General features: G+C 38.3%; 7 protein-coding genes and 1 non-coding gene across 13 annotated transcripts; all 8 read right to left on the bottom strand.

Moving 5' to 3' along the window:
* Positions 1 to 510: 510 nt before the first annotated feature.
* Positions 511 to 7,699, bottom strand: RPS6 (disease resistance protein (TIR-NBS-LRR class) family). The gene is made up of 11 exons (NM_124017.3): positions 7,079 to 7,699; positions 5,874 to 6,984; positions 5,451 to 5,756; positions 4,964 to 5,341; positions 3,592 to 4,668; positions 3,345 to 3,481; positions 2,853 to 3,035; positions 2,478 to 2,579; positions 1,748 to 2,236; positions 1,620 to 1,669; positions 511 to 1,053 (listed from the first exon to the last, which is right to left on the bottom strand). Exons 1-6 carry the CDS (start codon positions 7,549 to 7,551, stop codon positions 3,443 to 3,445), a joined length of 3,384 nt encoding a protein of 1,127 aa, NP_199459.2. The 5' UTR covers positions 7,552 to 7,699; the 3' UTR covers positions 511 to 1,053; positions 1,620 to 1,669; positions 1,748 to 2,236; positions 2,478 to 2,579; positions 2,853 to 3,035; positions 3,345 to 3,442.
* Positions 7,700 to 7,772: 73 nt separating this feature from the next.
* On the bottom strand, positions 7,773 to 10,056 carry AT5G46460 (Pentatricopeptide repeat (PPR) superfamily protein). Its single transcript, NM_124016.2, has one exon. The coding sequence runs from the start codon at positions 9,945 to 9,947 to the stop codon at positions 7,854 to 7,856; it is 2,094 nt and encodes a 697-aa protein (NP_199458.1). The 5' UTR covers positions 9,948 to 10,056; the 3' UTR covers positions 7,773 to 7,853.
* Positions 10,057 to 10,193: 137 nt separating this feature from the next.
* AT5G46450 (Disease resistance protein (TIR-NBS-LRR class) family) lies at positions 10,194 to 14,647 on the bottom strand (the record flags this gene model as incomplete). 3 transcript variants are annotated; one of them, NM_001344680.1, is made up of 6 exons in its annotated part: positions 10,522 to 11,343; positions 11,446 to 11,794; positions 12,026 to 12,433; positions 12,537 to 12,833; positions 12,963 to 14,070; positions 14,165 to 14,634. In NM_001344680.1, the coding sequence occupies 6 exons, from the start codon at positions 14,632 to 14,634 to the stop codon at positions 10,706 to 10,708; spliced, it is 3,270 nt and encodes a 1,089-aa protein (NP_001332184.1). The 3 variants fall into 3 exon arrangements, with proteins under 3 accessions (NP_199457.1, NP_001332184.1, NP_001332185.1); NM_001344679.1 differs by having other exon boundaries at positions 10,706 to 11,794; positions 12,963 to 13,816; positions 13,886 to 14,070; positions 14,165 to 14,647; NM_124015.2 differs by having other exon boundaries at positions 10,194 to 11,794; positions 14,165 to 14,647.
* A 442-nt stretch (positions 14,648 to 15,089) lies between these two features.
* Positions 15,090 to 15,609, bottom strand: AT5G46440 (PPR containing-like protein). Its single transcript, NM_124014.3, has one exon. The coding sequence runs from the start codon at positions 15,378 to 15,380 to the stop codon at positions 15,099 to 15,101; it is 282 nt and encodes a 93-aa protein (NP_199456.1). The 5' UTR covers positions 15,381 to 15,609; the 3' UTR covers positions 15,090 to 15,098.
* A 10-nt stretch (positions 15,610 to 15,619) lies between these two features.
* Positions 15,620 to 17,012, bottom strand: AT5G46430 (Ribosomal protein L32e). Of its 2 annotated transcripts, none has more exons than NM_180811.2 (4): positions 16,951 to 17,012; positions 16,734 to 16,833; positions 16,071 to 16,252; positions 15,620 to 15,972 (listed from the first exon to the last, which is right to left on the bottom strand). In NM_180811.2, the coding sequence occupies exons 2-4, from the start codon at positions 16,821 to 16,823 to the stop codon at positions 15,843 to 15,845; spliced, it is 402 nt and encodes a 133-aa protein (NP_851142.1). In that variant the 5' UTR covers positions 16,824 to 16,833; positions 16,951 to 17,012; the 3' UTR covers positions 15,620 to 15,842. The 2 variants fall into 2 exon arrangements, with proteins under 2 accessions (NP_851142.1, NP_199455.1); NM_124013.2 differs by having other exon boundaries at positions 15,688 to 15,972; positions 16,734 to 16,837; positions 16,951 to 16,985.
* On the bottom strand, positions 16,356 to 16,432 carry AT5G06825. The gene has a single exon (NR_142950.1). It is a non-coding gene; the product is annotated as an other RNA (small nucleolar RNA).
* Positions 17,013 to 17,191: 179 nt separating the features above from the next.
* On the bottom strand, positions 17,192 to 20,816 carry AT5G46420 (16S rRNA processing protein RimM family). The gene is made up of 10 exons (NM_124012.3): positions 20,061 to 20,816; positions 19,743 to 19,882; positions 19,492 to 19,626; positions 19,298 to 19,408; positions 18,959 to 19,219; positions 18,658 to 18,857; positions 18,308 to 18,578; positions 18,113 to 18,223; positions 17,838 to 18,029; positions 17,192 to 17,706 (listed from the first exon to the last, which is right to left on the bottom strand). The coding sequence occupies exons 1-10, from the start codon at positions 20,251 to 20,253 to the stop codon at positions 17,359 to 17,361; spliced, it is 1,962 nt and encodes a 653-aa protein (NP_568663.2). The 5' UTR covers positions 20,254 to 20,816; the 3' UTR covers positions 17,192 to 17,358.
* Positions 20,628 to 25,152, bottom strand: SSP4 (SCP1-like small phosphatase 4). Of its 3 annotated transcripts, none has more exons than NM_124011.4 (8): positions 25,013 to 25,152; positions 24,080 to 24,336; positions 23,835 to 23,956; positions 23,673 to 23,754; positions 23,100 to 23,594; positions 22,488 to 22,825; positions 21,466 to 22,254; positions 20,849 to 21,361 (listed from the first exon to the last, which is right to left on the bottom strand). In NM_124011.4, the coding sequence occupies exons 2-7, from the start codon at positions 24,243 to 24,245 to the stop codon at positions 22,096 to 22,098; spliced, it is 1,362 nt and encodes a 453-aa protein (NP_199453.2). In that variant the 5' UTR covers positions 24,246 to 24,336; positions 25,013 to 25,152; the 3' UTR covers positions 20,849 to 21,361; positions 21,466 to 22,095. The 3 variants fall into 3 exon arrangements, with proteins under 3 accessions (NP_001332006.1, NP_199453.2, NP_001119383.1); NM_001125911.1 differs by having other exon boundaries at positions 21,031 to 21,361; positions 23,835 to 23,965; positions 25,013 to 25,149; NM_001344678.1 differs by having other exon boundaries at positions 20,628 to 22,254; positions 25,013 to 25,149.
* Between the last annotated feature and the right edge of the window lie 233 nt (positions 25,153 to 25,385).

Here is a 25,385-nt window from a genome sequence, read left to right as displayed (position 1 = left end):
TTTTTTTTTTATCCTATAAAGAAACGTGTGCAACAAGCTATCAAATCAGTTTGAAAGAATGTTCAGTTCGTGACTATTGCTTATTGCTTAATAACATTGTTCAACTTCCTTCGTCTCTCTGACTCACCCACTAATCTTTCTCCTTGCAATTTTTCTGCGTAAGCTTCCAATTTATCAAATCAAGTATTTGTATGAGTTTACTCATATAATCTTAACTAAGTGTTTCAGAATCCATGTTTTTCTTCTTGAACATGTCTTCAATAGTCAATTCTTAGACTTCGACTTTTCAATTAATTACTTTTCCTCGTTTTGTGTTCTCTTGGCCTATGTAAATGTCCCAGCAAACTCTTTAAGTCTTAAGCTCTAAGCTTCATCAACATCCCCATGGGAAATCATTTCTCAGCACCAAACCTATCTTGAACTTAGTCATCGTTTATCCACAGAATTCATCGCGGCAATATGATCTTCGATGCCAACAAATTCAGAAAAATCGCTTGATGGAGTTAAATTCAGTTTAAATAAAACATCATTGGCGACTTGTTCAATCATTGTTGCTTCATTAGCCCTAACAATATGAGAAAAATCAATACTTGAGAAGCAAGAAACGTCAACTATAAAGTAGTCAAATATCAAGAATTGTACCAGTTCGGAGAATGATATCCGAGGAAATTAGATACATCGCACAGAGCTCTTCTCCACTGATATACACATGCCTCTGTTTCGTTTCTGCAAGTCTTCTCAAAATTCTTTCCAAATTCTCCGGTTTGTTTCCTCACATGAGAAGGATCCAAACCGTAGAAAATTGGTATGACCGGGAGATCCATGCTTTGGTAGCATTCATAGACCTGCAGCAATTCATTGAGACACCAGGTTGAAGAGGAGTAATTTTTGGAGAACACGACCACCGTGATTCTGGACTCCCTAATTGCATGTGTAAGCTCGGGACTTAGATTCTGGCTTCTTTCGCTCTCGTTGTCTTTGAAAGCAATGATCGATTTCCGTTCTAGCTCTTTGAAAAAGTGGTTGAGGAAAGTTCCACGGACGTCTTCCCCACTGAAGTTAAGAAAAACATCATATATCATTGTTGAAGAAGAAGAACAAAAAGTATTTGGCAATTGAGATTGTTAGAAGAAAATCAGAGAAGATCATTTATGAACACAGTAGCAGGTAATCACGGCCACACAAATCAGAACCATATCTTATCTATTACATTAGTATCTGACTTTTTGTTTTCGATATAAATTCCTAGCTGCGTCTAAAGTCTAAACAATGGTGGACCTAGACAATAGTTTGACCTAGTTATAAGTGGTCATTATGTTACCTAGTTGGAACAAGTTGTGAAGAGAAACTTTATAAGCAGTATAAAAAAAAGAAGGGGGAATGTGCTTCGGAATAGGTTTTACAGTTAATTTCTTTAACGCAACGCTTGGTCTCCAAAATGAAGTTACCAATTAGACCAACTTTGTGGTTGTGTAGTGTATTCATAATTTCTCGAGATGCTCTAGATTGAAGTAGATGTCCAAAATACTAACTCTAGCTCCAGTTTCGCTATCGGATTCAAAGTGATATCACTTTGGCTACAGAGCAACACAGCAGATTTGTGAGTTATGAAGATGCACCTTTCGCATGGTTATATGTCAGCTTCAAGGAAGTTTTGAGATAGAGATACCTAAAGAGGAAGAAAAAGTTACATGAATGAAGGATTTACAAGACTTTACAATGGTGATATATATAAAGGACCAGTTACCTTGTCCCCTGATATCCAAGTTTGACAGATAAGTAGAATGAAGATCTTTTATCCTTCATGTTAAAGGCCTAGAATGGCCTGAACTCAAAGAACATGTTTTTATACATATGTTGGGGGAAGAAGAAACGTTTCCTCATACTAAAAGAAAGAGAAGACAGACAAGAAGTGTAAAAATGCTAACCCCAAAGGATAAACTGAATGTAGACAACTTAATAGATTTCAAATAGAGACACTGTGGCTCCAGAAAACCAGCCAACGCCACTCTCCTTTGAATGGTCTGCAAGGAAGATGCCATTATAAGAGGTCAAATAAACCCATTACATAGACCAGATGCACGAGACAAACCCGTTGCATTTCACCCTCCAAATGTTTGCACACAAAATCAGTGCCATTCAAGATACTTGACCACATATTTTATCACTGGGAAACCAGATGTTTTGGAAATGGCTAAAACGGCGTCCACCGAGGAAGAGTCCAAAGGAAACTGATCTGCACAAAAAATGATCAAATAGTCCAACATAATGAGAAGAAGACACACAGGATTAAAAGAGAGTGATGATAAACAAAAAAATTGATGTACATTTTGAAAACATTACTAAACAAGGACTTTTTTGTGTTAAAATGAGCAAATACTACCAACAACGACAAAGATAATCTGATTTTGATGATATTTTTCAGACATGTTGAATCAACAAAAAATAAAAACATTGGGGGGGCTATAAAATCATACCTATCTTGGTTTGAGATGACTCGAGATAGACTTGAACTGCTTAGTCTTTGGCTCAGAATATGCAAAGCTTTTGTCAGAAACAGAGACATCCATCTTGGAACACTGTAATGTATTAAACAAGTATCAATAACTGGTGAACATTGTAATAGACTGAGATAAAGCCTGTAGGCTGAAACTATGCAATCTCTATACTACAAAAGAAGCCTACTGATTTTAATTCAATTGTGTTTAACGATCCTACTGATTTCACTAAAATCAGTTATATCAGGGTTCAGAGAGAAACAAATCCAATGTGATCTAATTCTATAGAATGCTTTCCGAATTACTCTTGGAAAATAAACACATAACACCAGAGAATGTGAAGTTCAAGATTACCTGCTTTCGCTTCCTTCTTCCCTCCGTCTTTACACCACTCTCTCCTCACTCTTCAGTATCATTCCCACTCACAAAATCTTTTGCTGACAAAAATAAAGCTTTTCCATATTCTCTGCTCTCACGAATGTCTCCATTCCTAGCTTCTTCATCAGATCTTACAACGGTGCTTGCAACTTCAGTAATCTATAACAGTTGTAGCATAGCAAAATAAGACTATGAGAAGATGCCAAGAAAAATAATAGAATTATGTTTATAACTACAGTCTAGACACATAGTAGAGCTAAAGAATTTATTCATAGTTTCTGTTTCACAATTTAATTTGTACTAGAAAAAAAAAAATTGGTTGAAACTGGACCAAGGAGGTAGAATTACCAATTGGACCAATTCCTTTGTCAGTAGCAAAACATTATATAATAGGTCCTTCAGTATGATGCCCTGTGACACGATTTATATGTAACTAACATAAGATGGTCTATGAGATTCTTGGGTTACCTTATATAAGGGGGAAGTTTCACGAAGAAGGAATACTGTAAGGGAAGTCCCACATGTGCTCAGGAGACATCCTTTTATGTATCTTGTGGATTGGCTGTCTAGCGATTCAGTAGTTTCTTCAGTAGTCTCATCCTCATCTGCAGAAAACATCCAGTCAACTATATGGTATAATAGTTTTCTGTTTGTCCTGACAATATCTAATGGGATATTAATAGTTATCTACGTACAATCTATTCCAAATGCTTACCATCCGCATTTTAGTCCGGAAACTCCTTCTCTCTAAAGCGCTATCTTCACAAACCCCTGGAAGAATATTTGGACTACAAGGTCGGTTATCCAGGGATGGGACATCTTCGGAAAGTAGAATACCGCATCCTTTTAGTTTGAGCTGAGAGTTGTCATTCGTGAGACGAAACTGTATATCCACGTGATCGTAGTTGAATTGACCATCCAGAAAAGTAGTAAATTCTTCGTTAAAGGGAAAATAACAGTCAAAGACAACCAGATGACCACCCAACTTTGTTGTTATGAAGTATCCTGGAAAATCAGTAGAATCAAAGTGGTTCCCGAATCTGTCTATGAACCGACAACATACTTCAATGTCAAATGAAACAGAGATTGTGGAAAAAGAATCGACATCAATCACGGTGCAACCCCTAAAACTGAAGAATGATTGGCATACAGAGATGTGAGGTAGGGAGATAGAGTCCCCACTGGTACGGTGAGTGAAATATGAAGGCACTTCTTCACCTGTTAGTATCAGTTGCATGAAAAATGTTTGGTTTTGAATAAGAGCTGTTAGATCTAACTTGAAGCAGTTGATGAAGTTGAGCTTGACCGTTGAGAAATTATCAGCTGGAAGAAGTTTGACCATCTCACTTGAACTACCATTCCAGCTAGCTTCAGTCAATTCCACACAGTCTGAAAAGTCAGCTCTCTCGAGATGTTTCAGTTTAGAAATGTTTGGGGATACACATAGTAAATTGCTGCATCCATTCATATCTAGGTAACAGAGGAGAGATAATTTCTCGATCGACAAAGGAACCTCTTCAATCGCTGTGTAGCTTAGATTGAGATCTGAGATGTTGGTTGAGATATCAGGAAAAGTCTTCAACTGAGAACAATGAGAGAGATCAAGTGAAATGAGAGAGTCGAGGTTTATTCCAGTGGGAAGAGTCACCAGATTTCTGCAGTTCATAATTTCCAAATGCTCAAGTTGATAGAGATTCTGAATTGAAGAAGGGACTTCCACAAAACTTGGGTTGTTCGAAAAAGTCAACCTCGTCAAAGTGGGAGAAAGCATGGTCATGAGAGGTGTACGCAGCTAAACAAAAAATGAAAGCAAAAGAGAAACAATTAAAAGATGTTAAAACTCATTTGCAAATATCAGAAATAACTATTTCGTGTAACTTCTCATCTGCAAACTGTCTTCCAAGTTTGACTCTCTAATTAAAAATAAAATCCCATGATCAATTTACATACGACCTGTACTAATATTTCGACCAGAAAACAGATAACTAGTAAATACTTATAAGGGATATTTCAAGTAATTCGACCTAGTTGGTTATATAAGTGTTAGTTAAATGTAGGTTCGAGAAAATGTTAGCAAACGTAAATACCTGCACTCTTTCGCACAATATAAGCTCATCGAGATTCTGTAGACGCAAATTAGAGGGAATGTCCGCTGTTTGGCCTATATCAAGCCATGAGATGTTGGTTGGTATGTCAAGAAAACTTTTCAACCGTGAGCATCCACTGAGATTGAGACGATCGAGAGATTTGAGGTTAACTCCAGAGGGAATAGTCTCCAAATGATCGCAGTATGACATGTCCAAATCATTCAGCTTATTCAGGTACTGAATAGACGAAGGAAGTTCCACCAAACTCGAGCAACTGCTGAGTTTAAGTGTTTCTAGATTAGTGGCCATTGAAAGATCTGGGATTTCTTTCAGGTTTCTAGATCCCCGTAAATCCATATTCCTGAGCCCTGCAAGTGACTGAATTATATGCAACTAAGTTACACAATACTTGAAAGGATGGTCATCTATAAAGTAAAACAAGTATTCCAATGTCGATATTAATCCTGGTAGAGTACTAAAAACTTACATGAACTCCGTCCCACAGCTTCTCAAGTTTGCTCTGCTGCATTTGAAGCTTAACCAGGTTTTCAGGATGAAAGTTAGAAGGAAGACATTTCGATGGGTATCTGTCAAACCTCAATAATCTAAGTCTAGAGGGCAAATAGTCGAAGCGTTCCGGTAAGTGCCATCTAACTTTTTTTTTCTGGTCCAATTTCTTAGTATAAATTTTTAGAAAAAGGAGATTGTGCATTCCTTTGAAGGAGCTCTCATGTATATGCAGTTCGTCAGTCTCATCTATATCCAATGTTATACCTAAAACCTTCTTAGTACCCTAAAAATTATAAGAATTGAAAGATACAAAACCAATTCGTTACAATTCTGCACATATGAAATGACATGCATTTAATCATAGAGTGAGGTTATGAAAAAAAAGCAGGAAAAAACTTACAGTGTTATGTTCAAGTACATCGCAAATATCCTTCAAATCCACAAGGAACTCCCGTTCTCCAGGCTGATTGGACTGAGTACGGACAATCTCCTTACCCAATTCTTGTAGCAAAGAGTGCATCTCCAGAGTATTGAATCTTTCACAGATAAGGGATCTATCAACAAGGTTTTTTAGCCCGATATTAACATCCAAGTTACTATTTGCTAGTAATAGTTTGATGTCACTGACTTTCTCACCATTGAAAATACATGCAATGTGACGAAATATTGCTTCATCTTTTCTGTTATTCAACCCATCATAGCTGACTCTTAGTGTTTTCCCTATTTTTCCATCCAAACCTTGAAGCCTCGGTAGCATATCTATCCAGTAACCTTTGTTTATGCCCCGTAAATTTGAACCCAATACGTTCAGGCCCAAAGGAAGATTACCAGCACGCAATGCAACTTCAGAAGAAAGCTCCAAAAAGTCATCAGGAGGAGAATTCTTCTTAAAAGCAGAACGACAAAACATCTCAAGAGCCAGCGCATTAGATGGGAGACAGACCTTGTAAATGTGATCAATCCGATTGGCCCTTAAAAAATGCTTATTTTCTGTAACCACAATGATTCTACTCCCACTTCCAAACCATTGAGTTTGATCCGCTAAAGCATCTAGCACATCTTGATCATCTAAATCATCAATAACGATGAGAGCTTTCCGGTGCTTTACCATCTTTTCCATTGCACCTACATGTATCTTTATGTCCTTTTTGTCAAAAATTTCAGCTAGAAAGGCTCTTTGCAAGTGCAACTTCATGTTATAGTCAACAAGATTAGCTCCACTGTAAACTTCCATACTCTTAGATATGAAAACCTTGTCAATGAAAACACTACTTTGAAACTGACAAGAGAGTCGACTAAATAGAGCTCTTGCAATGGTCGTTTTGCCAATTCCCGAGGGACCCCATATCCCGACCATCCTCACTTCCTCAGATTCCAAGTGCAGCAATGAACTCATCTTTGTGATATGATCTTCAATACCGACCAAGTCCTCAAAATCATTTGATGGAGATATATTCATTTTACCCAAAATATCATTGGCGATTTCTTCGATCATGCTTGCTTCGTTATCCCTAATAAGGAAACAGACCATTTCACAACCATGTTTGCTAAACAACAAGTAATAATGTTCGTTAAATAACCATAATATGATTCATAAAGTCGTACCAGGTAACAATATGATATCCAAGGATATTAGCTACATCGGTCAAAGCTTCCTTCCATCGGATTTTCTCATCCACTGTTTTATTTCGGCATGTCTTTTCAAAGATCTTCCCAAAGTCTCCGGTCTGTTTCCTCACATGGGATGGATCCAAATTGTAGAAAATGGGTATCACAAGTTGGCCAAACTCTTTCTTGCATTTCACAATCTCCAGTAGCTCGTTAAGGCACCAGCTTGAAGAGGCATAGGTTTTGGAGAACACAACCACCGCAATTCTGGAATTTCTAATCCCATGTTTAAGTTCGGGATCAAGTGACTGGCTTCTCTCGATCTCATTGTCTTTGAAAGAAATGATCAGTTTCCTATCCAGTTCTTTTAGAAAGTGGCTAAGGAATGTGTTGCGGACATCTTCTCCGCTGAAACTCGGGAAAACGTGATATGACCAATTGCGAGAAGAGGAGGAGGAAGAAGAAGCCATAAAGAGAGGAGATTCTGGAAAAATTTAGAGTCGAAGTGAGGGCTCGCGTGGTTGTTAAGAAACCCTATAAATTGCAGTAGCTGGTCCCTAGCAATTGCATCATTGTTTCTTGGAAATTTCCTCTTTTGGACTGGTTCTTGAGTCTTGACTTAATCACCACCACACAAGCCAAAACCCTGTATATATTCTAACATAATAATATCTGATTTTTTTTTTTTTTTGGTAAGATCAGGTATTAATGTAAATTCCCAAGTCACTTTCCACATCACAAGTGAAAGCTTGAAATTTTCCAAATCACTGTTCTACCAATAATCCCCACAAGAACACGTCCCATTCTTGAAATGATGAAACCGAATCGGATCCCTTAAAACAATCTCACGTCCCACAACTCCGGAGATTAACTTAATCACTGTGTGACAATCTTCACAAACCCGTAGATTCTTCATCACTGTGACTGCACTTCCTTCAACTGTATTAATCAACCCAAAAGCAATAGCAAGCCTCTCACTGTGGTACCACAACATCTCTTCTTTCTGTTCATCTTCAACGTCATGTAAAGCGGATCTATAATCAGGAGCATAGCCCAGTTCCTTCAACTTCTCTCTCAGAAACTCCAACTTCTCATATATCCTCGAGCAATGTGGTTGATCACCGGAGAAAAATTCGTGCTTTTTCCCTCTAATAACAACCCAACTGCTCCCGGGTTTCTTCATAATCCCATTCTTCTTCATCTTAACTCTCAATTTTGATACATTCGACCATCTACCAGCAGAAGCATATATATTTGACAATAAGACATAAGCAGCGCTTGATTTTGAGTCCAGATTAAAAATGGCTGCAGCAGCTTTCTCGCCTCTGTCTACATCAGAATGCATCCTACAAGCACTAAGTAAAGCCAACCAAACCATTTCATTAGGTTTCACAACCATTCTCTCGATAAGTTCTTCTGCTTCTTTCAATTTTCCGCATCTTCCCAAGATATCAACCATACAAGTGTAGTGTTGAATCTTTCTATCGATATGATTTATTCCACTTGACATGTAATAGAACAGCTTTCTTCCTTTCTCTAGGAACCCGCAATGGCTACAAGCAGAGAGTAAGCCAGTGAAAGTGATCTCATCTGGCTCTTTGTTTAGGCGTATCATTTGACCAAATATGACAAACGCCCACTTTCCACGCCCATGCTGCGCGCAGCCAACAATAATGGAATTCCATGACACAATGCTCTTCTTGAAGATTTTTATGAACACTGAAACGGCATCATTAACGTTTCCAGAATCGCTGTACATCACAACAAGAGAATTACCCACAAAGGCATCAGTTTCTAAACCAAGCTTCACAGCAACTCCATGCATCTCCTTACCCCAATCCAATGTTCCCAAAGCAGAGCAAGAGTTTAATCCGCTAGCAAATGTTGATTGATTTGGTAAGATACTGTTTCTTAACATCCCGGAGAATATACTCAACGCATCTTCGTGCTTTTTGTTCAGACTATAACCTGACAATAGAGCAGTCCACACAGCAACTTGTTCATGAACCTTCTCGTCAAACACCTTCCGAGAATCCCCTATTCTTTTGCAGTTTGCATAAAAAGTTATGAGCGAAGCAGATACATATTCTTCATATAAAAACCCCAACTTGATGATCAAGCCATGAACTTGTATCCCCATATGAAACGCTGGAGCATTCGCGCAAGCGGTGATTACGCAAGTGAATGGTCTTGAAGTCGATTTTATGCAACAACGCAACATGTTCTTGAACAAATCGAGAGCCTCTCCACTCCTCTCATTCTGGTCTAACCCACAGATCATTGTCGTCCACGAAATCACATTCTTCCCAGGCATTTGCTTAAACAACTTCAAGGCATCGTCTACTTTACCAAACTGTAAATACCCATGAACCATCGAATTCCACGCTGCAGTATCTTTCACAGGCATTTGATAAAACAATCTCTCCGCTTGATCAACCTTACCAGACCTAAAACACCCATTTACCATCGCTGTCCATGAAACCACGCTTCTCTCAGGCATTTCATCGAACAGCTTCACTGCAGTATTCATATCACCACACTCCACACAACCACTGATCATCGAATTCCATGATACAACATCTCTCACAGGCATTTCGTCGAACAGATTCAACGCATCAACCAATCTATTACTCCTCGTGTATCCCGTAATCATCTTTGTGTAAAGACTCACATGAGGAGATGGAACCTGATTGAAAACCTCTCGAGCCTCATCGATTCGTCGACTCAACAAGTGATTACATATCAAAACCTCGCGATTCTGAAACTCCACAGTAACTGAGAAACTTCTGTAACATTTCCCATGGATAACGTGAGATATAGAGAAAGCTCGAAACCTGAATCGTTGAAAAATGGCACGACTCCACATTTCCTACAACGGTCACATCAGCGTAAAACAATCACAAAGCCACACTCAATGTAGCTTCGTGTATAGAACGGCAAAGTTCCAGAGTCAAAAAAGTTTTGAACTTTCCGACAAAATTGGCTTCGCGATTTTGAATCTTCTGGACCGGTTTAAATTGAGTATACAGGTTTAGTAAGGACTGGGACAATGTAGGCAAACCAGGATCCTCTTTTTAAATAAGAGGCTCTCTATGTAACAAACTTGAATACAACAGAAAATCTTATCAACATTTCATGTTCCTCATTTGCGTTTAAGTTACAGCAGAGTCAGCAAGAAAATTCCCAATCGTTATATATATGGTACAAGAATTACTTCAACAAAGCATCTGCAGATGAAGTTGTAGAAAACAAAAAACAAAAAGAGAAAACTTTGTTTGAAGATGCATGTCATTAGATAAAAGTTTTCTCTAACAAGCCACATGTCATTAGATAATCTACATTCTCTCACTGCTTCCCTTTTCTCCACATCATTGTCTTCACACTCTTTCTTCACTGTGATCAGATTCTGATAAGTTTGAAGATGTGATCTCTTCTCTCTTCTCTCATCTCAATGTACAATATAATCTTCATACAAGTAGAGCTCTAGAGCATCATCTTCTCTAGCTCACTACCCTCAAATCCCACGCAGGAGAAGATGTACAACAATCAGCATGCCCGATCCAAAAGCTGTAAACAAGTTTGGCACAGATAAAAAATATCTTCTTCTTCAAGTAAGCTTCCTTCTCACGTGTCTTCTTCTGCCTCTAAATTATCAGATTCACTGCCAAGACCGCTATCGTTGCAGTCTTCCCACTCTTCACTGCCATCAATCTCATTGCCTAGATCATTATCGGCTTCAGAGAGTCTTAGACCACATCCTATTAGTTTGAGCTCATCGTTTTCTTGAGTAAAGTGAAACTGTATATCCACGTGATCATAGATAAGTTCAGCTAGAGGAGCATTGTCTTCGTTAAAAGGGAAACAGCAGTCAGATATAACCATATGACTACCCTTCTCAAGTACTGCGAAGACCTCGTGTTGATAAGGGGAATCCAAATAGTTCCCGAGTCTGTCTGTGAACCGACAAGATACCTGGACCTGGAAAAATACACTACCTATGTCCATAGATTCAGTATCAACCAAGGCGCAAGCTCTAAATCTGAAGAATGGTTGACAAGGAGAGATGTGAAGAAGAGGGATATTGGTCAGAGACGTTCCAGTAGTTCGGTGAGTGAAATATGAAAACATTTCTCCACCTGACAAGATTAGTTGCTTGAAAATTGATTGTTGCAGAAGGACAGCTTTATGATCCAAGTTGAAGCAGTTGCTGAATTTGATACAGACTGGTAACTTAGAGTGAATATTTTCTGTTGCCATCGCCACTGCACTTGGAATGGTATCCCAATTAGCATGAGACAGTGCCTCACAGTCTGAAAAGTCTACCGTCTCGAGTTTTTCCAGTTTAGAAATGTTTAGGGACACACCTTGTAAATTGTTGCATCCAATCATACTCAGGAAAGAGAGCCTATAGAAATCCTCAATCCACCAAGGAACCTCTTCAATCCCTGTTCCGTCTAGAACTAGTGAAAAGATGTTGGTTGAGATATCAGGAAAACTCCTCAACCGTGAGCATCCAGAAAAATCAAGTTGTTCAAGTAATTCTAGGTTGACTCCAGTGGGAAGAGTCTCCAGATTTGTGCATCGTGCAATGTTCAAATGCTCAAGATTATGGAGATTCTGAAATGAAGAAGGAAGCTCCACCAAACTTGGGATATCTGAGAGAAATAGCTTCGTCAAAGAGGGAGACAGCATGGTCATGAGCGGTGTAAGCGGCTGAACCAAAAACAAAAACAAAATAGAGATGTTAACAAAATCACTCAATCACTCAATCACTCAAAAAATTATTCACGTAGATTATAGATAGTAACCACAAGCATTACACAGATAGTTTTCTCAATAAACTTTTTTCACAACGTTTAAGAAATCAAACCCAACGTGACATTAACTTCTTATAATACGTGAGTTTAGAAAAAGGTTGGAGAAAACATTAGAATAAGAACATACCTGCACTCTTTTCCACAATTTCTCACTCTTCATGTCATACAAGCCAAGATAATATAGATTCTCTAAATGCAACTCAGTGGGAAATTCTTCTATGGCTGTTTCGCTTAGATAGAGCTCTGAGATAGTTGTTGAGATATCTGGAAAACTCCTCAACTTTGAGCATCCATTGAGATTGAGGCAATAAAGAGATTCGAGGTTGATTCCAATGGGAAGATTCTCCAAATTTTCGCAACGTTCCATCTGCAATTCCTCTAATTGATTAAGATTCTGAATTGTGGAAGAAAGCTCCACTAAACTTGTGCAATTGCTAACATCAAGTTTCTTGAGGTTAGTGGCCAAAGAAAGATCTGGAATTTCTTTCAGGTTTTCTGATCCCCGCAAATCCATATTCCTGAGCCCTGTAAGTGACTGAAGTATAGGTAAGTTACATATCACTTGAAAGGGTAAACATTTTATGTTTAAAAGAAGCATTCTAATCTCGATACTAGTTATAACTTTACTAAAAACTTACATGAACTCCATCCCACAACTTTTCGAGTTTGCTCTCACACATTTGAAGCTTAACAAGGTTTTCTGGACGAAAGTTAGAAGGCATACATCTCAACGGGTATTTTTCCCAACTCAGTAATCTGAGCTTAGGGGGTAAATGATCGAAACCTTCTGATAAGTGCCATGTTACATCTTTCTTCTGTTTAGTGTAAAAATTTAGAAACAGGAGATTACGCATCCCTTTGAAGGCACTCTCATGTATATACAGTCCATCAGTCTCGTTAATATCCAGTGCGATACCTAAGACTTTTTTAGTACCCTGGAATTATAAGATCAATAAAAAGAGAAAAAACATTCAGCTTAGCAAACACCTAACAACTCTTCGTTTATCAAATGACATGCTTTTGGTCTTATAGAGTGAGATTTATGAAAAGAGCACGAAACTTACAGTGTTATCTTCAAGTACATCGTAGATATGCTTCGAATCCACAAGGAATTCCCGTTCTCCAGGCTCATTTGACTGTGCACGGACAATCTCCTTACCCATATCTTGTAGCAAACGGTGCATCTCAATAGTATCCTCTCTTACAAATATGAGAGACTTATCAACAAGGTTTTTTAACCCAATATTAACATCCAAGTCACTCTCTGCTAGAAGCAACTTGATGTCATTTACTTTCTCACCATTGAAAAGACATGCAATGTGACGAAATATTGCTTCATCCTTTTTGTTGTTTAATCCATCGTAGCTGACTCTTAGTGTCTTCTCAATTTTCCCATCTAAATCATTTTGAAGCCTCGGCATCATATCCATCCAGTCCTCTATGTCCCTACCCCGTAGATACGAACCCAAAACTTTAAGACCCAAAGGAAGATTACCAGCGCGCAATGCAACTTCAGAAGAAAGCTCCATAAAACCATCAGGTGGAGAATTCTTCCTGAAAGCATATCGACAAAACATCTCAAGAGCAAGTTCTTCAGATGGGAGACAGGCCTCGTAAACATGATCAATCCCATGGGCCCTTAAGAAATGTTTGTTTTTTGTAACCACAATTATTCTACTCCCACTTCCAAACCATTGAGTTCTACCCACTAAGGCATCTAGCACATCTTGATCATCCAAATCATCAATAATGATAAGAACTTTTTGATGCTTCAGCCTTTCTTCCATTGCACCGATCTTCATGTTCTTTTTGCCCAAAATTTCAAACAGGAAATTTTCTCGCAAACGCAACTTCATGTTATAGTCATCTGGATTGGCTCGACCGTAACCTTCCATACTCTTAGATATGAAAGCCCTGTCTATGTAAACACTACTTTGAAACTGACTAGAGAGATTACTAAATAAAGCTCTTGCAATGGTAGTCTTACCGATTCCCGAGGTACCCCATATCCCAACCATCCTCACTTCGTCAGATTCCAAATGCAACAACAACCTCACCTTCTCGATATGATCTTTGATGCCAACAAATTCCTCAAAATCATTTGATGGAGTTAAACTCAGTTTACCTAAAATATGACTGGAGATTTCTTCAATCATTGTAGCTTCGCTATTGCTAACGAGAAGAAAAATCAATGCACAAACATGAAACAAATATCAGTGATCACATCTCACGTAGAAACATTTATTCAAGACTTATAAACACATACCAGTTCTTAGAATGATATCCGAGGATGTTTGAAACATCAGTCAACGCTTGCTTCCACTGATTTTTCACTTCCTCAGTTTGGTTCTGGCAAGTCTTTTTAAATGCCTCTCCAAACTCTCCCGACTGTTTCCGAAGATGAGAAGGATCCAAATAGTAGAAGACTGGTATCACTTGCTGGCCCAAATATTTGTTGCATCGCATAATCTCTAACAGCTCATTTAGACACCAGCTTGAAGAGGCGTAGTTTTTAGAGAACACAATCACTGCAATCCTTGAATCTTTAATCGCCTCTACAAGCTCTGGGGCTATTGACTGGCTTCTCTCCATCTCATTGTCTTTGAAAGTAATGATCGATTTCCGTTCCAGCTCCCTGAGAAAGTGGCTGAGGAATGTTTTGCGGACATCTTCTCCACTGAAGCTTGGGAAAACATCATATGACCAATTGCGAGAAGAGGAGGACGAAGAAGCCATTAACAGAGGAGGAAACAATCTTAGACGTTTCTGGAAAAAAATATCAGAGGAGAAGTGATTTGCCCATATATAATTTAGCAGAGGCAAAGTGGTGACTAGCAATTCCACAAGTGGTTCTCAGACTTTTCTGCCAACTTGACAGAAGGCTCCTCCTTTGGAATGGATCGTGACTTTACCACCACCACACAACTCACAATCACATTTATAGTCTCTTACCCTCTTATCCTCACATCACAAGTCAAACTTTGCAACTTTCTCAAGTACTCCTCTACCAATAACCACAAGAAAAAATCCCATTCTTAAAATGATGAAACCAAGTCGAATCTCTTAAAACAATCTCACGTCCCAGTTCCCACAACTCTTAAGATCAGACTTAATCACTGTGTGACAATCTTCAAAAAACCATAGTGACTTTACTTCCTTCAACTATACTAACCAACCCAAATGCAACAGCAAGCCTGTCACTACGATATCACAACATCTATTTTTCTTCCCAAGATATATACCTTACAAGTGTAGTGTTTAATCTTTCTAGATATGATTTGGTCCGCTTGACAAGTAACCAAAAAGCTTTCTTCCTTTTTGTAGAAACCCACGATGGATGAACTCCACGAGACAAGGTTCTTCCTCCAATTATCTATGAACACTGAAACGGCGTCGTTCATGTTTCCACTGAACATCACAACCACAGAATTAGCCACAAAGGAATCGACCCTTGAACCTAGCTTCACAGCAACTACATTCATCTCCTTACATCTCTCTCTCAGGCATTTCGTCGAACAGATTCAACGCATCAACTAATTTTTTGTTCCTCGTGTATCCCCAAATCATCTTGGTGTAACGACTCACGTGAGGAGATGGAACAAGATTGAGATTCTCTCATCGAGTCTTTCTGGACAACGTGGGGATTAAAGCACGAAATGGAGTGTGTCTCTCTCAGCTATCCTAACTTAGTTACACTTGGCAGTATCGATAAAAGTTTTGAACTCAAGTTAAATTTCGATGGTCTGAAAATTTAGGTATAAATTGAGGAATAAATTATGGTCTGAGACTGTGTCTGATTCTGAATTAATATCATAAAAACGAGAACCCAAGTTGTAATATCATTCAGCCACTCTCCAAAACGCAAAAAAAAAAAAAAAAGAAGATAATTCGGAATAGTTAACGACAGATAAAAGAAAAACCCTAGATGATATCTTTTAGGGCTTTCACTCGTCTTCCTGGCTACGCAACCTACCAAGCTTGTTGGAAACAACAACGTCTAGCTGAGAAGCTCTCTCCACTATGGCCTTTCTCTTCTTTGTTGAGATATTGTGAGCAATCTCTGCACAGTAAGTCCTGTGAAAAATCCAAAGCAAAACACACCATGAGAATCTTGCTTTAAAAAATCTATCAAATCCTTGTGGTGTATAACACCAAGGAGTCATAATAGTTACCTGTTGTGCATCATGAGTAGCTCGAGCTCAGAGGTGTTGTGAACAATGAACTTCTTGAATCCATTTGGGAGGTAGTGGCGGGTCTTCTTATCAGATCCGTAACCAACATTGGGCATCAAGGTGACACCCTTGAACTTTCTTCTCACCCGGGAGTCAATACCCTTAGGCCTCCTCCAGCTTTCCTGAACAATAACAATTGAAAAACAAAAGAACAATCAGAGAATGAAGATTAAGCATAATCATCAGAGAATCAAAACAAGCTTTTTGACGAATGAGATAGATGAGAAATGTCAACAGGGTTAAAGTAACAGTAAGCTTATCAAATCAAAAGCAAACTGTGTCGCAAGACCTGTAGGAGATTCACTTTCTGCCCGTGTAAAAACGAAGTAACCAGAAACAGAATTAGAATTCTGGCTACCAGATACCACAGGGCATTATCTAGATGCACAATCTCATAGCCCTAATGCATCATACTGAAACAATCTAGACTTAGACCTAATGATGATAGACTTAGACCTAATGATGATAGACTTAGACCTAATGATAATACAGAGGAAGCAATCATTTTTCCTCACTATCAAAGCCTAAACTCCAGAGAATAACAAACTTATACCCATGAAAAAAGTTGAATCTCTAAACCTGAAAAGGAGAAAAAGTGAGTACCTTGACGGTGATTCTGCGATCACTCTGGGGTCTGATGAATTTGGCAGACCTCTTCTTCACCACCTTCTTCGTAAGCAACGGAACCGCCATTTTTACTCCTCTTCCTCAACAAAATCAACAAAAGGTATGCGTGAGACGAAGCATCGATTTCAGTAGATATATATACATAAACTAACAGAAAGATGAGATTCAGAGAGAGTGAAAGAGAGAAGCTTACGGTGATTAGAGCTTCCTCCGCCGCAATGTGAAAGGATGTTTTTCGGAAGACTGAAGTTTCTTATAAATATATAAATTAGGGTTCTCTGTGTGATGGTCAAAAATGTAATTTTGTTAAAGATCAGAGATTGGTCAATAGAATCAACGGTTCGATCTTTTTTGGCTGCAAATCAACAGTTGGATCTTAAGTTTCCCAAAAAGAGGGATATATTTTTGAAATTTGATAAAAAATATATTTTTTTGTGCTATGAAAGAGCAATAGCTTTGGTTTGGGTTTTTGTTATCATCGATTTGTCAAAAGCTACAATGATGTTCTCTCTTGCTTGAGTAATGTGTTCGGGCATAAATTGCGTCTCTAGAAGCTTTTTAGATGTGAGGACAAACAACTAAGTAGCAAAATGTACAAGTTCTAAACGGTAATGTTCATCAAACAAATCTTAGCTGATGAAGAACATTCACTCAAGACTCTGTAAATATCAGAACGAAACTCAAACGAGTTTGGTTCTGATGGTACTGACTCAACCCACTCCTTTTCAACATTCTGAACATGTGAATTCATCTTCATGACAGCTTCAAACTCGATTTTTCCCTTTAATCTCTTCAGAAACTTCATTGAGAATGTCATTTCCAAGTTCTTGAGTTCAGATTCTTCGGTCACTTGGATCCCAATCTCTGCTCCTCTTGCGCTCACGAAACCAACAAGCATGGGATTGATGTAATGTTGTGACGGTTGTGGTTTTGTTTCAATACTGTGTACCTATAGAAAAATGCCAACATCGTAAAGCTTAATGCCTTTTACCAAATTTGAAGGAGAGAACCAGAAAGGAACAATTTCTGGATATGAGTCAAGTTCAAAGAGATTAAGCGATGATCTTTAGATATCGATACCTGAAGATAATTGATTCCCAGGGTGGAAAGAGAGTCTGTAGTTCCATGTGAAGCAAGGATGCTCAAGACTCCTCCAGAGCCAACCGGGGACTCAAGTATCTCCCATGGAGATTTCATCAAAATTTTGTGCTTTTTCGGTTCCTCTGGTGAGCTGCAAACTACTGGAAGCGTTTCTTCTTTGAGAATCCAGATCTATATATTAGTAAAGACATATACTTTGTGAGAATCTGATAGCCGAAATGCAAAACTATTCTTGGATGAATTCAAGCCTTAACCTTTTCTGACTCAAATCCAAAATGATCATTATCCTGAAATAGCTTCTGCAGAGCTTCAATGGTATGTTCAGGGGAAACTATGACAAGTGGCACGCAAGCGCGATCTTCTTCCTGCACATAACCCAACAGTTATCCTGTAAAATCATAACTAAATGACAAGAAAATCTCATAGCTTTTAAGTATGCATCAGCTAACCTTTATGAACCTCTGCTCCTCATCAAGTAGTGCGTGAAGGTACGAGACTACACCATTCTCACCTTCTGGTTCTTCATTCTCGTGATCATTGAGAACCAAACAAATAGAAACTTTACCCTCAGAGAACAGATTTTGCCCTTGTTGAAGGAAACTGAAGTTATCACCCATGTTCTCTTTGCTTGCATCAAAACTAAGGCATTCTCGTGACACACTCAGATTACATTCCGATACTCTAGCTCTCAGTGCATTGATTTCCTCAGTTACATTCCATCTAATTCATCATAATTTAAATGAAAAATGAGAAGACACACTTCTCGCAATGGTTGGGAAATTTCTTGAAGTTAATTTACCTCTTCGATGAGGTGTCAATACTTTGCAAAGCTTTCTGAAGTAGTGTGGAGTTTACGTTAAGGATATGATCAGCAAGTAAATTCCTTTGAGACTTTTCTCCAAACCTTAATCCATCAAACACATGCTTTTGCTCCATTTCACATAACTTCTTTTTAGCAGCAATAAGGCGCTTCTGCTGTTTTTTTCTTTCTTTCCATTCCTGAAATGACCAGAGCGTAGAGTTTAAGAGACCAAGAAAGATCAATCTGGAAAGTCTATAAAGACTGGTCAATATGAAGAGCGAAGAAGAATATGCCTCACAAGCTGCCGCCTTTCTTTCTTGGACCGATCATCTGCTCGCATATTCACCTCGAGGAGTCCCTTCGGTGGAGTTATATACATCTCCTTTCTTTCCAAATCAACATCAGGAACAATTGCATCTACAAAAGGTATCCAAACAAGCTGATTGGTCTTTGCATTCCCATTGCAGACTTCCATGGATGAGTCAAGCAAAACATGTAGAAGATCATTTCCTCCATTGTCGAAAATATTAGCAACAGTTCCAACAAGTTGACCGGTCTCCTGTATATGATAACTGATTTAGACCCCAGACTTTCCCATTTTCGATATATTATACAAAAGGCAAAAACCCAAATATACCTTGAGAAGAACTCTCATGCCTACAAGATCTCGAGAGTAAAATTCTCCTTCATCAAGCTCAGGACGATCATCGTCCTCAGCAAGCAGAGTTGCACCAACGAGTTGTCTCACCTGAAGGAAACGGAAACCCCATCAAATGTAACAAATCATTTTCAAATGTGTCTTTTAAAATCTCCCATGGATCACTACACTACCTGATCAACATCGTCCAACCCTCGAAACTTAAGAATCCAACTCTTCTGCGCAGGATGAGGTCTTCCTTCGACTAATTCAACCTCATCAATCTTATCTTGTCCCAACAATTGTTGTTTTAACCATCTTCTACCAGGCTAATGAAACAATCAAGCCAATGGTAAAAAAAAATGTCAAATTATACATATTTGTTTTTCAAGAAAAGAGAAGAAAAAAAACACAAACTTTCTTCAAATTTCTATCCTTTGAATACCTTAGAGAAACGTAAATCAGGAAAATCAGTGTTTGGTTTTATGCAAATCTCGCCTTGAAGGCCATGAACACCAGACAAGAATCCAACCTCAACCAAATCCAATCCACTGTTACTACTAGTTTCAACAGCTTCATCAGTAGCTGAAGATCAAAAAACAAAGAGAGCCAAAGAAACAAAAATTAGAATCAATTCAATAATACAGTTGCTAACAGCTTCTCAAAACCCAAAACTTCTTAAGTTTCCACACCTTGGAAGAGAAAAAGACAGAGACCACAGAATCACAAAACAAGGATAAACCCAATAAAAAAAACTAGTTACCGGTGCTGCGAGTGAGGAAGCTGGATTTCCCACGAGCTCTCAGGAGACTCAAGTGACATTTGGTACGAGACAAAGCCGAGACAGGACGAGATAGTTCGAATCTTGGGAAACGATGGGAACTATTGGGATTGAATAGTTGAATTGGTGTGAAAGTGATTGAGGTCGAAGAACAGAGCAGCGAAGCTCTCAGCATTATCTCTTCTCTCCCTAAGCAATGGATACGACGAATGTCGCAACAACAACCAAAAAAAATCCCAGCTTTACTGAAACAAAGAAAGACTCTATTTGATCCGGAGGGTTCTCATGTTCATGGGGGGTCCATGTCTCACGTGTGAGCACTTAAGTTTGGTGGAGTGGCTCGTTGCCTCGTGCCGTGCATTGCCTTTGGTTTTTATTAGCCTCAAAAGTTAAAAGCAGAAGTGGTAGAGATTTGATGGGCAATAACATACTTGACTGCAGTTCAACCTATGCTGCATGACATTCATGTGAACATGTCATGGTAACTTTGTTTTGTTATGTTACTGTTTTTGTAATCCCCGAGAATGTAATCGCATTGCAAATAAGATAGCTCATCATATTTTAACTTTAGAGACGGAGGCCTAGTTTTGTTTCGTTTTCAATGAAGAAGGACTGTTTGTCGAGCTTTAAAAAACAGTGTTGTCGGGTAGCCTTCATAGGTTGTAGATAGGTTCCTGTTTCCTAAGACTATCAAAGAACTTTTATATATTATACTGTAAAAGTTTCTATAGATTGTAGAATTTCTACAATGTAATACATCATTCATATATGAGCAAAGTATACTTGTATGGGAAAACAAAGAGCCCGCGAGACTGCGACTAGTTTTTAGGAGCTCTTGTTCCTAGAAAATTCACTGAGGATAACATCAAAGATCAACACACTACTTTAAACCAGTCACACAGCACATAAATGTTAAACCGAGGAGAAAACAAACCAAGCTCAGAAACTGATAAACAGCAATTACTGACATATACTTTAAACAATCATCTGTGACTAAACGTGTATAATATATTAAGACAATAACCTGTTTACTCTACATGAAACCAGGGGGAGAAACAGAGGGACAGAAACAGGTTTTGGACCAAGTTAAGCAACAAGATTGTGAAACAGCTTTCAGCATAAAGATTACAAGGTTAGAGAGGACGGAAATAAGAAACAAGAACAAAAAGAAGCTTGTTAGACCAAAAAAGGGACAAGTAAATAAGGATTTAAAACTTACCTACTGTTGTCATTTCCATAAAGCGAATAAATATAGTTAGGTTCGTTACTTCATTGGATGATATCTGCATATAAGGCATGCAAAATCATGAAAATTTTAATGAATATTATAGACTATTTGTATACCATGAGCTTGACTCGATCATTGGATATTCAGAACTCCTCCCACCTCGGAGTATGATATCTCATTGGAATGTTGCAGAGCCAAGAGACGGAAAACGTGGAATAACTTTGCTCAGAACCTTAAAAATAAACAATAGAAGCTGGTAGAAGATTCAAGATTCAGACTCAACAACTTCTGCATTATTTGATTATATTTCTGTATTTCTATGACTGGCGTTGACGCAGGTAAATATGTTCTGGATTTACCAGTCCAAGTAAGAATTTCAAGCTCAACTAAACAGTACAAGAGGAGTGCAAAGAGAGACACATGAATGCAGCTGGTGTTAACTTCCAAAATGATTTCACGCAATAGTAACTCATTTGTACACATCCATTATCTCAGCTTAACCAACTGTACATTTGTAACAAACTGCAAGATTTTCTAGGATCTATCTTGGCAGAGAAGAACCAGCAAAGTCATAAGATTTAAGCCCACAACTAGGTCTTCTATTAAAAAAAGGGAGCAAGCAAGGAAACTTATTCTCACTAGACTCAACGAGCTTATTCTTTGGTTACCTAATTAACGACCTAAAAAGAGATATGAGGAACTAATTAAGGGCCAATTTGTAACTAAAATCCAAAGGAGAGAAATCAGGATCTGCACTCGATGTATATAGAAAAAAAGAGAAGGAAACTCTTATTCCTTGTTACCAAATCTCCTGCCAATGATAGGCCGAACATCATCAGCAACAGCCAAAGTCTCTAAGAAGGGAAGTATAGTAATCAACCCATCATCAGTTGGATCATCGTACCAACTTTTGATAGGGATCCCATTATTTATTTGCAATCTGTACACCTGAAACAATTAACAAAGAAACAAGTTGGATAATCAAAACGGGTACATGTATCATTATACACCAAGAAAGTTTGTAATTTGTAATGTGACAGATATTCTTCAAACTGAAACTGATGGTGGGGCCTTTCATCAAATTAATAGTGTTCTCAGTAACAGAGTATATAAAACATCATGAAACATCAGACTTTAATGAATAATGTTGAGACCCATGAGCAGATCTTAAGATAAAGTACCTGCGGACAGTTGTCAATTATAGCCACTTTGGCCAGATCAAGACCCAGAACAGTTAAATCCTTGGTGTAAATTCCATCCAAAAGAATGCATGAATCGCGATAAAAACGCTGTGATATGAACTTTCCATCTGGGTCCAGTATATCTAGAAGTTGTGAGGCATAGATGCTGTGGCTTGCTGTGAAGATAACGACATGAAACAACTCTCCCACCCTCTCCAAGAACCTGTAAAGGTGTGGCCTTTGTCTCACATAGACCGTGTTTTCTTGCATGTTGAAAAAGACTCTGAAGGAAAAATCTGCAACATTACACGATTCCAGAGTCGAATGGACCAAAGTTTCTGCATTTAAGGAAAAGAGAATTTGGTAAGCTCAGTAGCTCATCTACCTTAGAGGTAAGAGAAACATAAAATTTAACAGTACACAGACATAAAAATGCTTAACCATATTTCCTCAAAAGGAAGAAATAAGTCAGTTCACCTTCTGTTTCTAAACATGATTCAGTATACAACATCAATTTTAAGGAACAACTGATATAATGAACGAGCACAAGATGAGAGAATAATGTAAAAGGAGAAATCAGACTCCGACAATAATTAAATTAGGGTATCATACCATCCAAATCAAGGACAAGGGTCACAGACTTCTTTCTTAGGGTATCCCGAGGCCAATAATTGGATACAACATCCGATAATTCCGGCTGATTTTTTATAAAAAGCTGAGGATCAAAGTCTTCAGCTACTTCAGATTCAGCACGATCATCTGGTTCCACATTGTACGATCTTGTCCGGTTGAATGCCAGAAACAAGTCATGGTTATCGAGATTAATCTTGTCAGTATCTGACTTAATATCATCTTTGTTGGCTGATCCATCTTCTAAGTAAGGTAGTACCATGTACTGCTCAGGAAAGATGTAATGAGGCAAGGGGCTTATTTCAGTGAACGCATCGTTGTTTCCACTCTCATCAAACGGCAAGCTCGCAATAAGAACGTCAGAAATATAGAAATCAGAAACGTTGCACGTTTGGTTGTCAAAGCAAATCTTGTTGCTGCTCTCGTCGGCTCCCCACCTGGGGGTTTCCCAGATCACAGAATTTCCTGCTGTAAATACTGAGGAAAGAAATCTATTAGCTTATTATATGTCAAACAAAGGATACCTTATACCAAAACTACAACAGGAACATGTACCTCGACCAGTTCCATCCAGTTCATCATTCAGAACAGGTGAAAATATTGTATCTGAGTTTGACATGTGATTGCAAGCATTTTCCTGCACATAAATGTTAAAACCACAATTAAAAAGTTGCTCTCCAGTATCCTTGAGAATCAGCTCCAGATATCCAATCTTACCATATTTTCGACAGATTGAGAACCATCGACCCAAGGTGCAAACCCCTGAGACTGAGAAGTATCTTCAACAAGCATTTCAGCGGGCTCATTAGTTTCACTCTCCCGAGAAAAAGTATCCAACCCTGAAGAAACTGACACAATCATCAGAGAGAAGAAACCAAAAAATGATTGATGACACAACAAACTCAGATTATCTAAATCAACAATTTGAGAACACAATACTTAAAACAAAGAAAAATCATTACCAGGGTGCTGTTTCTCATCGTCGTGGCAAGTAGTAATAGCTGCGGTTATGCTTTCCAAGTCTCCTGATATTTTGGACAAAGAGCAAGAATTTCTTGTACTTGCTTTATGTTTCTTACAGACACCAAGAACCTTGCTTATCTTGCTCTTCATTTCTATATATGGCATTGGCTCTGTACACAGAATTATAACGACCTTGGATCAAGCACATTTAGGTGCACACCGAGACTTTAGTGAAAGACCAAACCAGCAGAAGATGCTGCAAAAAAAAAAAAACAGAGCCCATCACGATCAATCATTTTAATACTTCAAACCCAAAATCCAAAATCCAAAATCCAAAAAGGAGATCAGAATCTACACAGCATGGACATGGAATCTCGGATCATGGAGACAAAATCGAGAAGACAAACAAACCACAAGTCAACCTATCAGAAATAGCTAAACCCAGAACCTTAACACATAAAAAACCTAATTATAATTCACAAATAGTTCTCTCTATTCAAACTTACATTTCTCTACCAAAAGTAAAATTCCAACTCCAAATCAAAGATACACTAACAAAAAATCAAGTCATCGTTATGCGAAATTAGAGAGAAATAAAACAAATTAGCACACAAAAACGAAATTTCGATAGAATCAAAATTCAAACATAAACTCACCACAAATAAACGAAGCTGAGAACAAAAGTCACAAAACCAGCACAAATCCAAAAAAAAAAAAAAAGGAAACTTTTTCAAAACCCAGATGAAATGGAAAGTTTTTCTAACAAATCCAACAAAATCAAAGCATAAACAACCACAGAATCAGAAATCGAAAGTCAAACAACACAGAAGAAAACAAAAAACAAAAAATGTAATAAGAAAAAAACGAAATTTCCAGGTGAAGACAAAGAAGAAGAGGAAGGAAGCGATCAAATTTGGGGGAAGAAGACGGACCTGAGAGAGAGGAGAGAAGAAGAGAGCTGTTTCGTCGTCGTCTTCTTCGTCTACTTTGTGTTTGTGTTGTGGGTCTCTCTCTCTTCTCTCTGGGCTTTTTCTTTCTCTCACACAACTTCCACGAACGGTCAATAGAGAATGATACAAGCCTTATGACGGCTCTTTATTTCATCTAATCGACGGCTACGATTTGTTCCTTTGGTGGGCGCTTCTAATCCAATACCGAACCAACACGTGTTATAATAGACCAGCTGGACGACTCACCCACATAATTTGACGCGTGTTGAAGCCCCTCGCTTTTTTGAAATTATTTTAAAATTTTAGATTTTTTTCGAGATTTGGAGCAAAACAGAAAACAGAAACTTAAAATAAT

This window comes from Arabidopsis thaliana, chromosome 5, assembly GCF_000001735.4.
Source record: "Arabidopsis thaliana chromosome 5, partial sequence".
Taxonomy (NCBI): domain Eukaryota; kingdom Viridiplantae; phylum Streptophyta; class Magnoliopsida; order Brassicales; family Brassicaceae; genus Arabidopsis; species Arabidopsis thaliana.
Note: the sequence above shows the minus strand (reverse complement) of the source record. Positions and strands in the feature narration are given on the sequence as shown.

Excerpts from the sequence above, each read along its gene's own strand:
- RPS6 (NM_124017.3), bottom strand. The coding sequence starts at position 7,551 with ATGGCTTCTTCTTCCTCCTCCTCTTCTCGCAATTGGTCATATCACGTT. Across the intron at positions 6,985-7,078 it reads GGATATCATATTGTTACCTG|GGATAACGAAGCAAGCATGA; the intron begins GTACGACTTTAT and ends TTTCCTTATTAG. Across the intron at positions 4,669-4,963 it reads TATTGTGCGAAAGAGTGCAG|CTGCGTACACCTCTCATGAC; the intron begins GTATTTACGTTT and ends TTTTTTGTTTAG.
- AT5G46460 (NM_124016.2), bottom strand. The coding sequence starts at position 9,947 with ATGTGGAGTCGTGCCATTTTTCAACGATTCAGGTTTCGAGCTTTCTCT.
- AT5G46440 (NM_124014.3), bottom strand. The coding sequence starts at position 15,380 with ATGAATGTAGTTGCTGTGAAGCTAGGTTCAAGGGTCGATTCCTTTGTG.
- AT5G46430 (NM_180811.2), bottom strand. The coding sequence starts at position 16,823 with ATGGCGGTTCCGTTGCTTACGAAGAAGGTGGTGAAGAAGAGGTCTGCC. Across the intron at positions 16,253-16,733 it reads ATCGCAGAATCACCGTCAAG|GAAAGCTGGAGGAGGCCTAA; the intron begins GTACTCACTTTT and ends GTTATTGTTCAG. Across the intron at positions 15,973-16,070 it reads CTACTCATGATGCACAACAG|GACTTACTGTGCAGAGATTG; the intron begins GTAACTATTATG and ends GATTTTTCACAG.
- AT5G46420 (NM_124012.3), bottom strand. The coding sequence starts at position 20,253 with ATGCTGAGAGCTTCGCTGCTCTGTTCTTCGACCTCAATCACTTTCACA. Across the intron at positions 18,224-18,307 it reads AGGAGCAGAGGTTCATAAAG|GAAGAAGATCGCGCTTGCGT; the intron begins GTTAGCTGATGC and ends GGTTATGTGCAG. Across the intron at positions 17,707-17,837 it reads TGGGAATCAATTATCTTCAG|GTACACAGTATTGAAACAAA; the intron begins GTATCGATATCT and ends ATTTTTCTATAG.
- SSP4 (NM_001125911.1), bottom strand. The coding sequence starts at position 24,245 with ATGCCATATATAGAAATGAAGAGCAAGATAAGCAAGGTTCTTGGTGTC. Across the intron at positions 23,966-24,079 it reads CGATGAGAAACAGCACCCTG|TTTCTTCAGGGTTGGATACT; the intron begins GTAATGATTTTT and ends TGATTGTGTCAG. Across the intron at positions 23,755-23,834 it reads CTCAATCTGTCGAAAATATG|GAAAATGCTTGCAATCACAT; the intron begins GTAAGATTGGAT and ends ATTTATGTGCAG.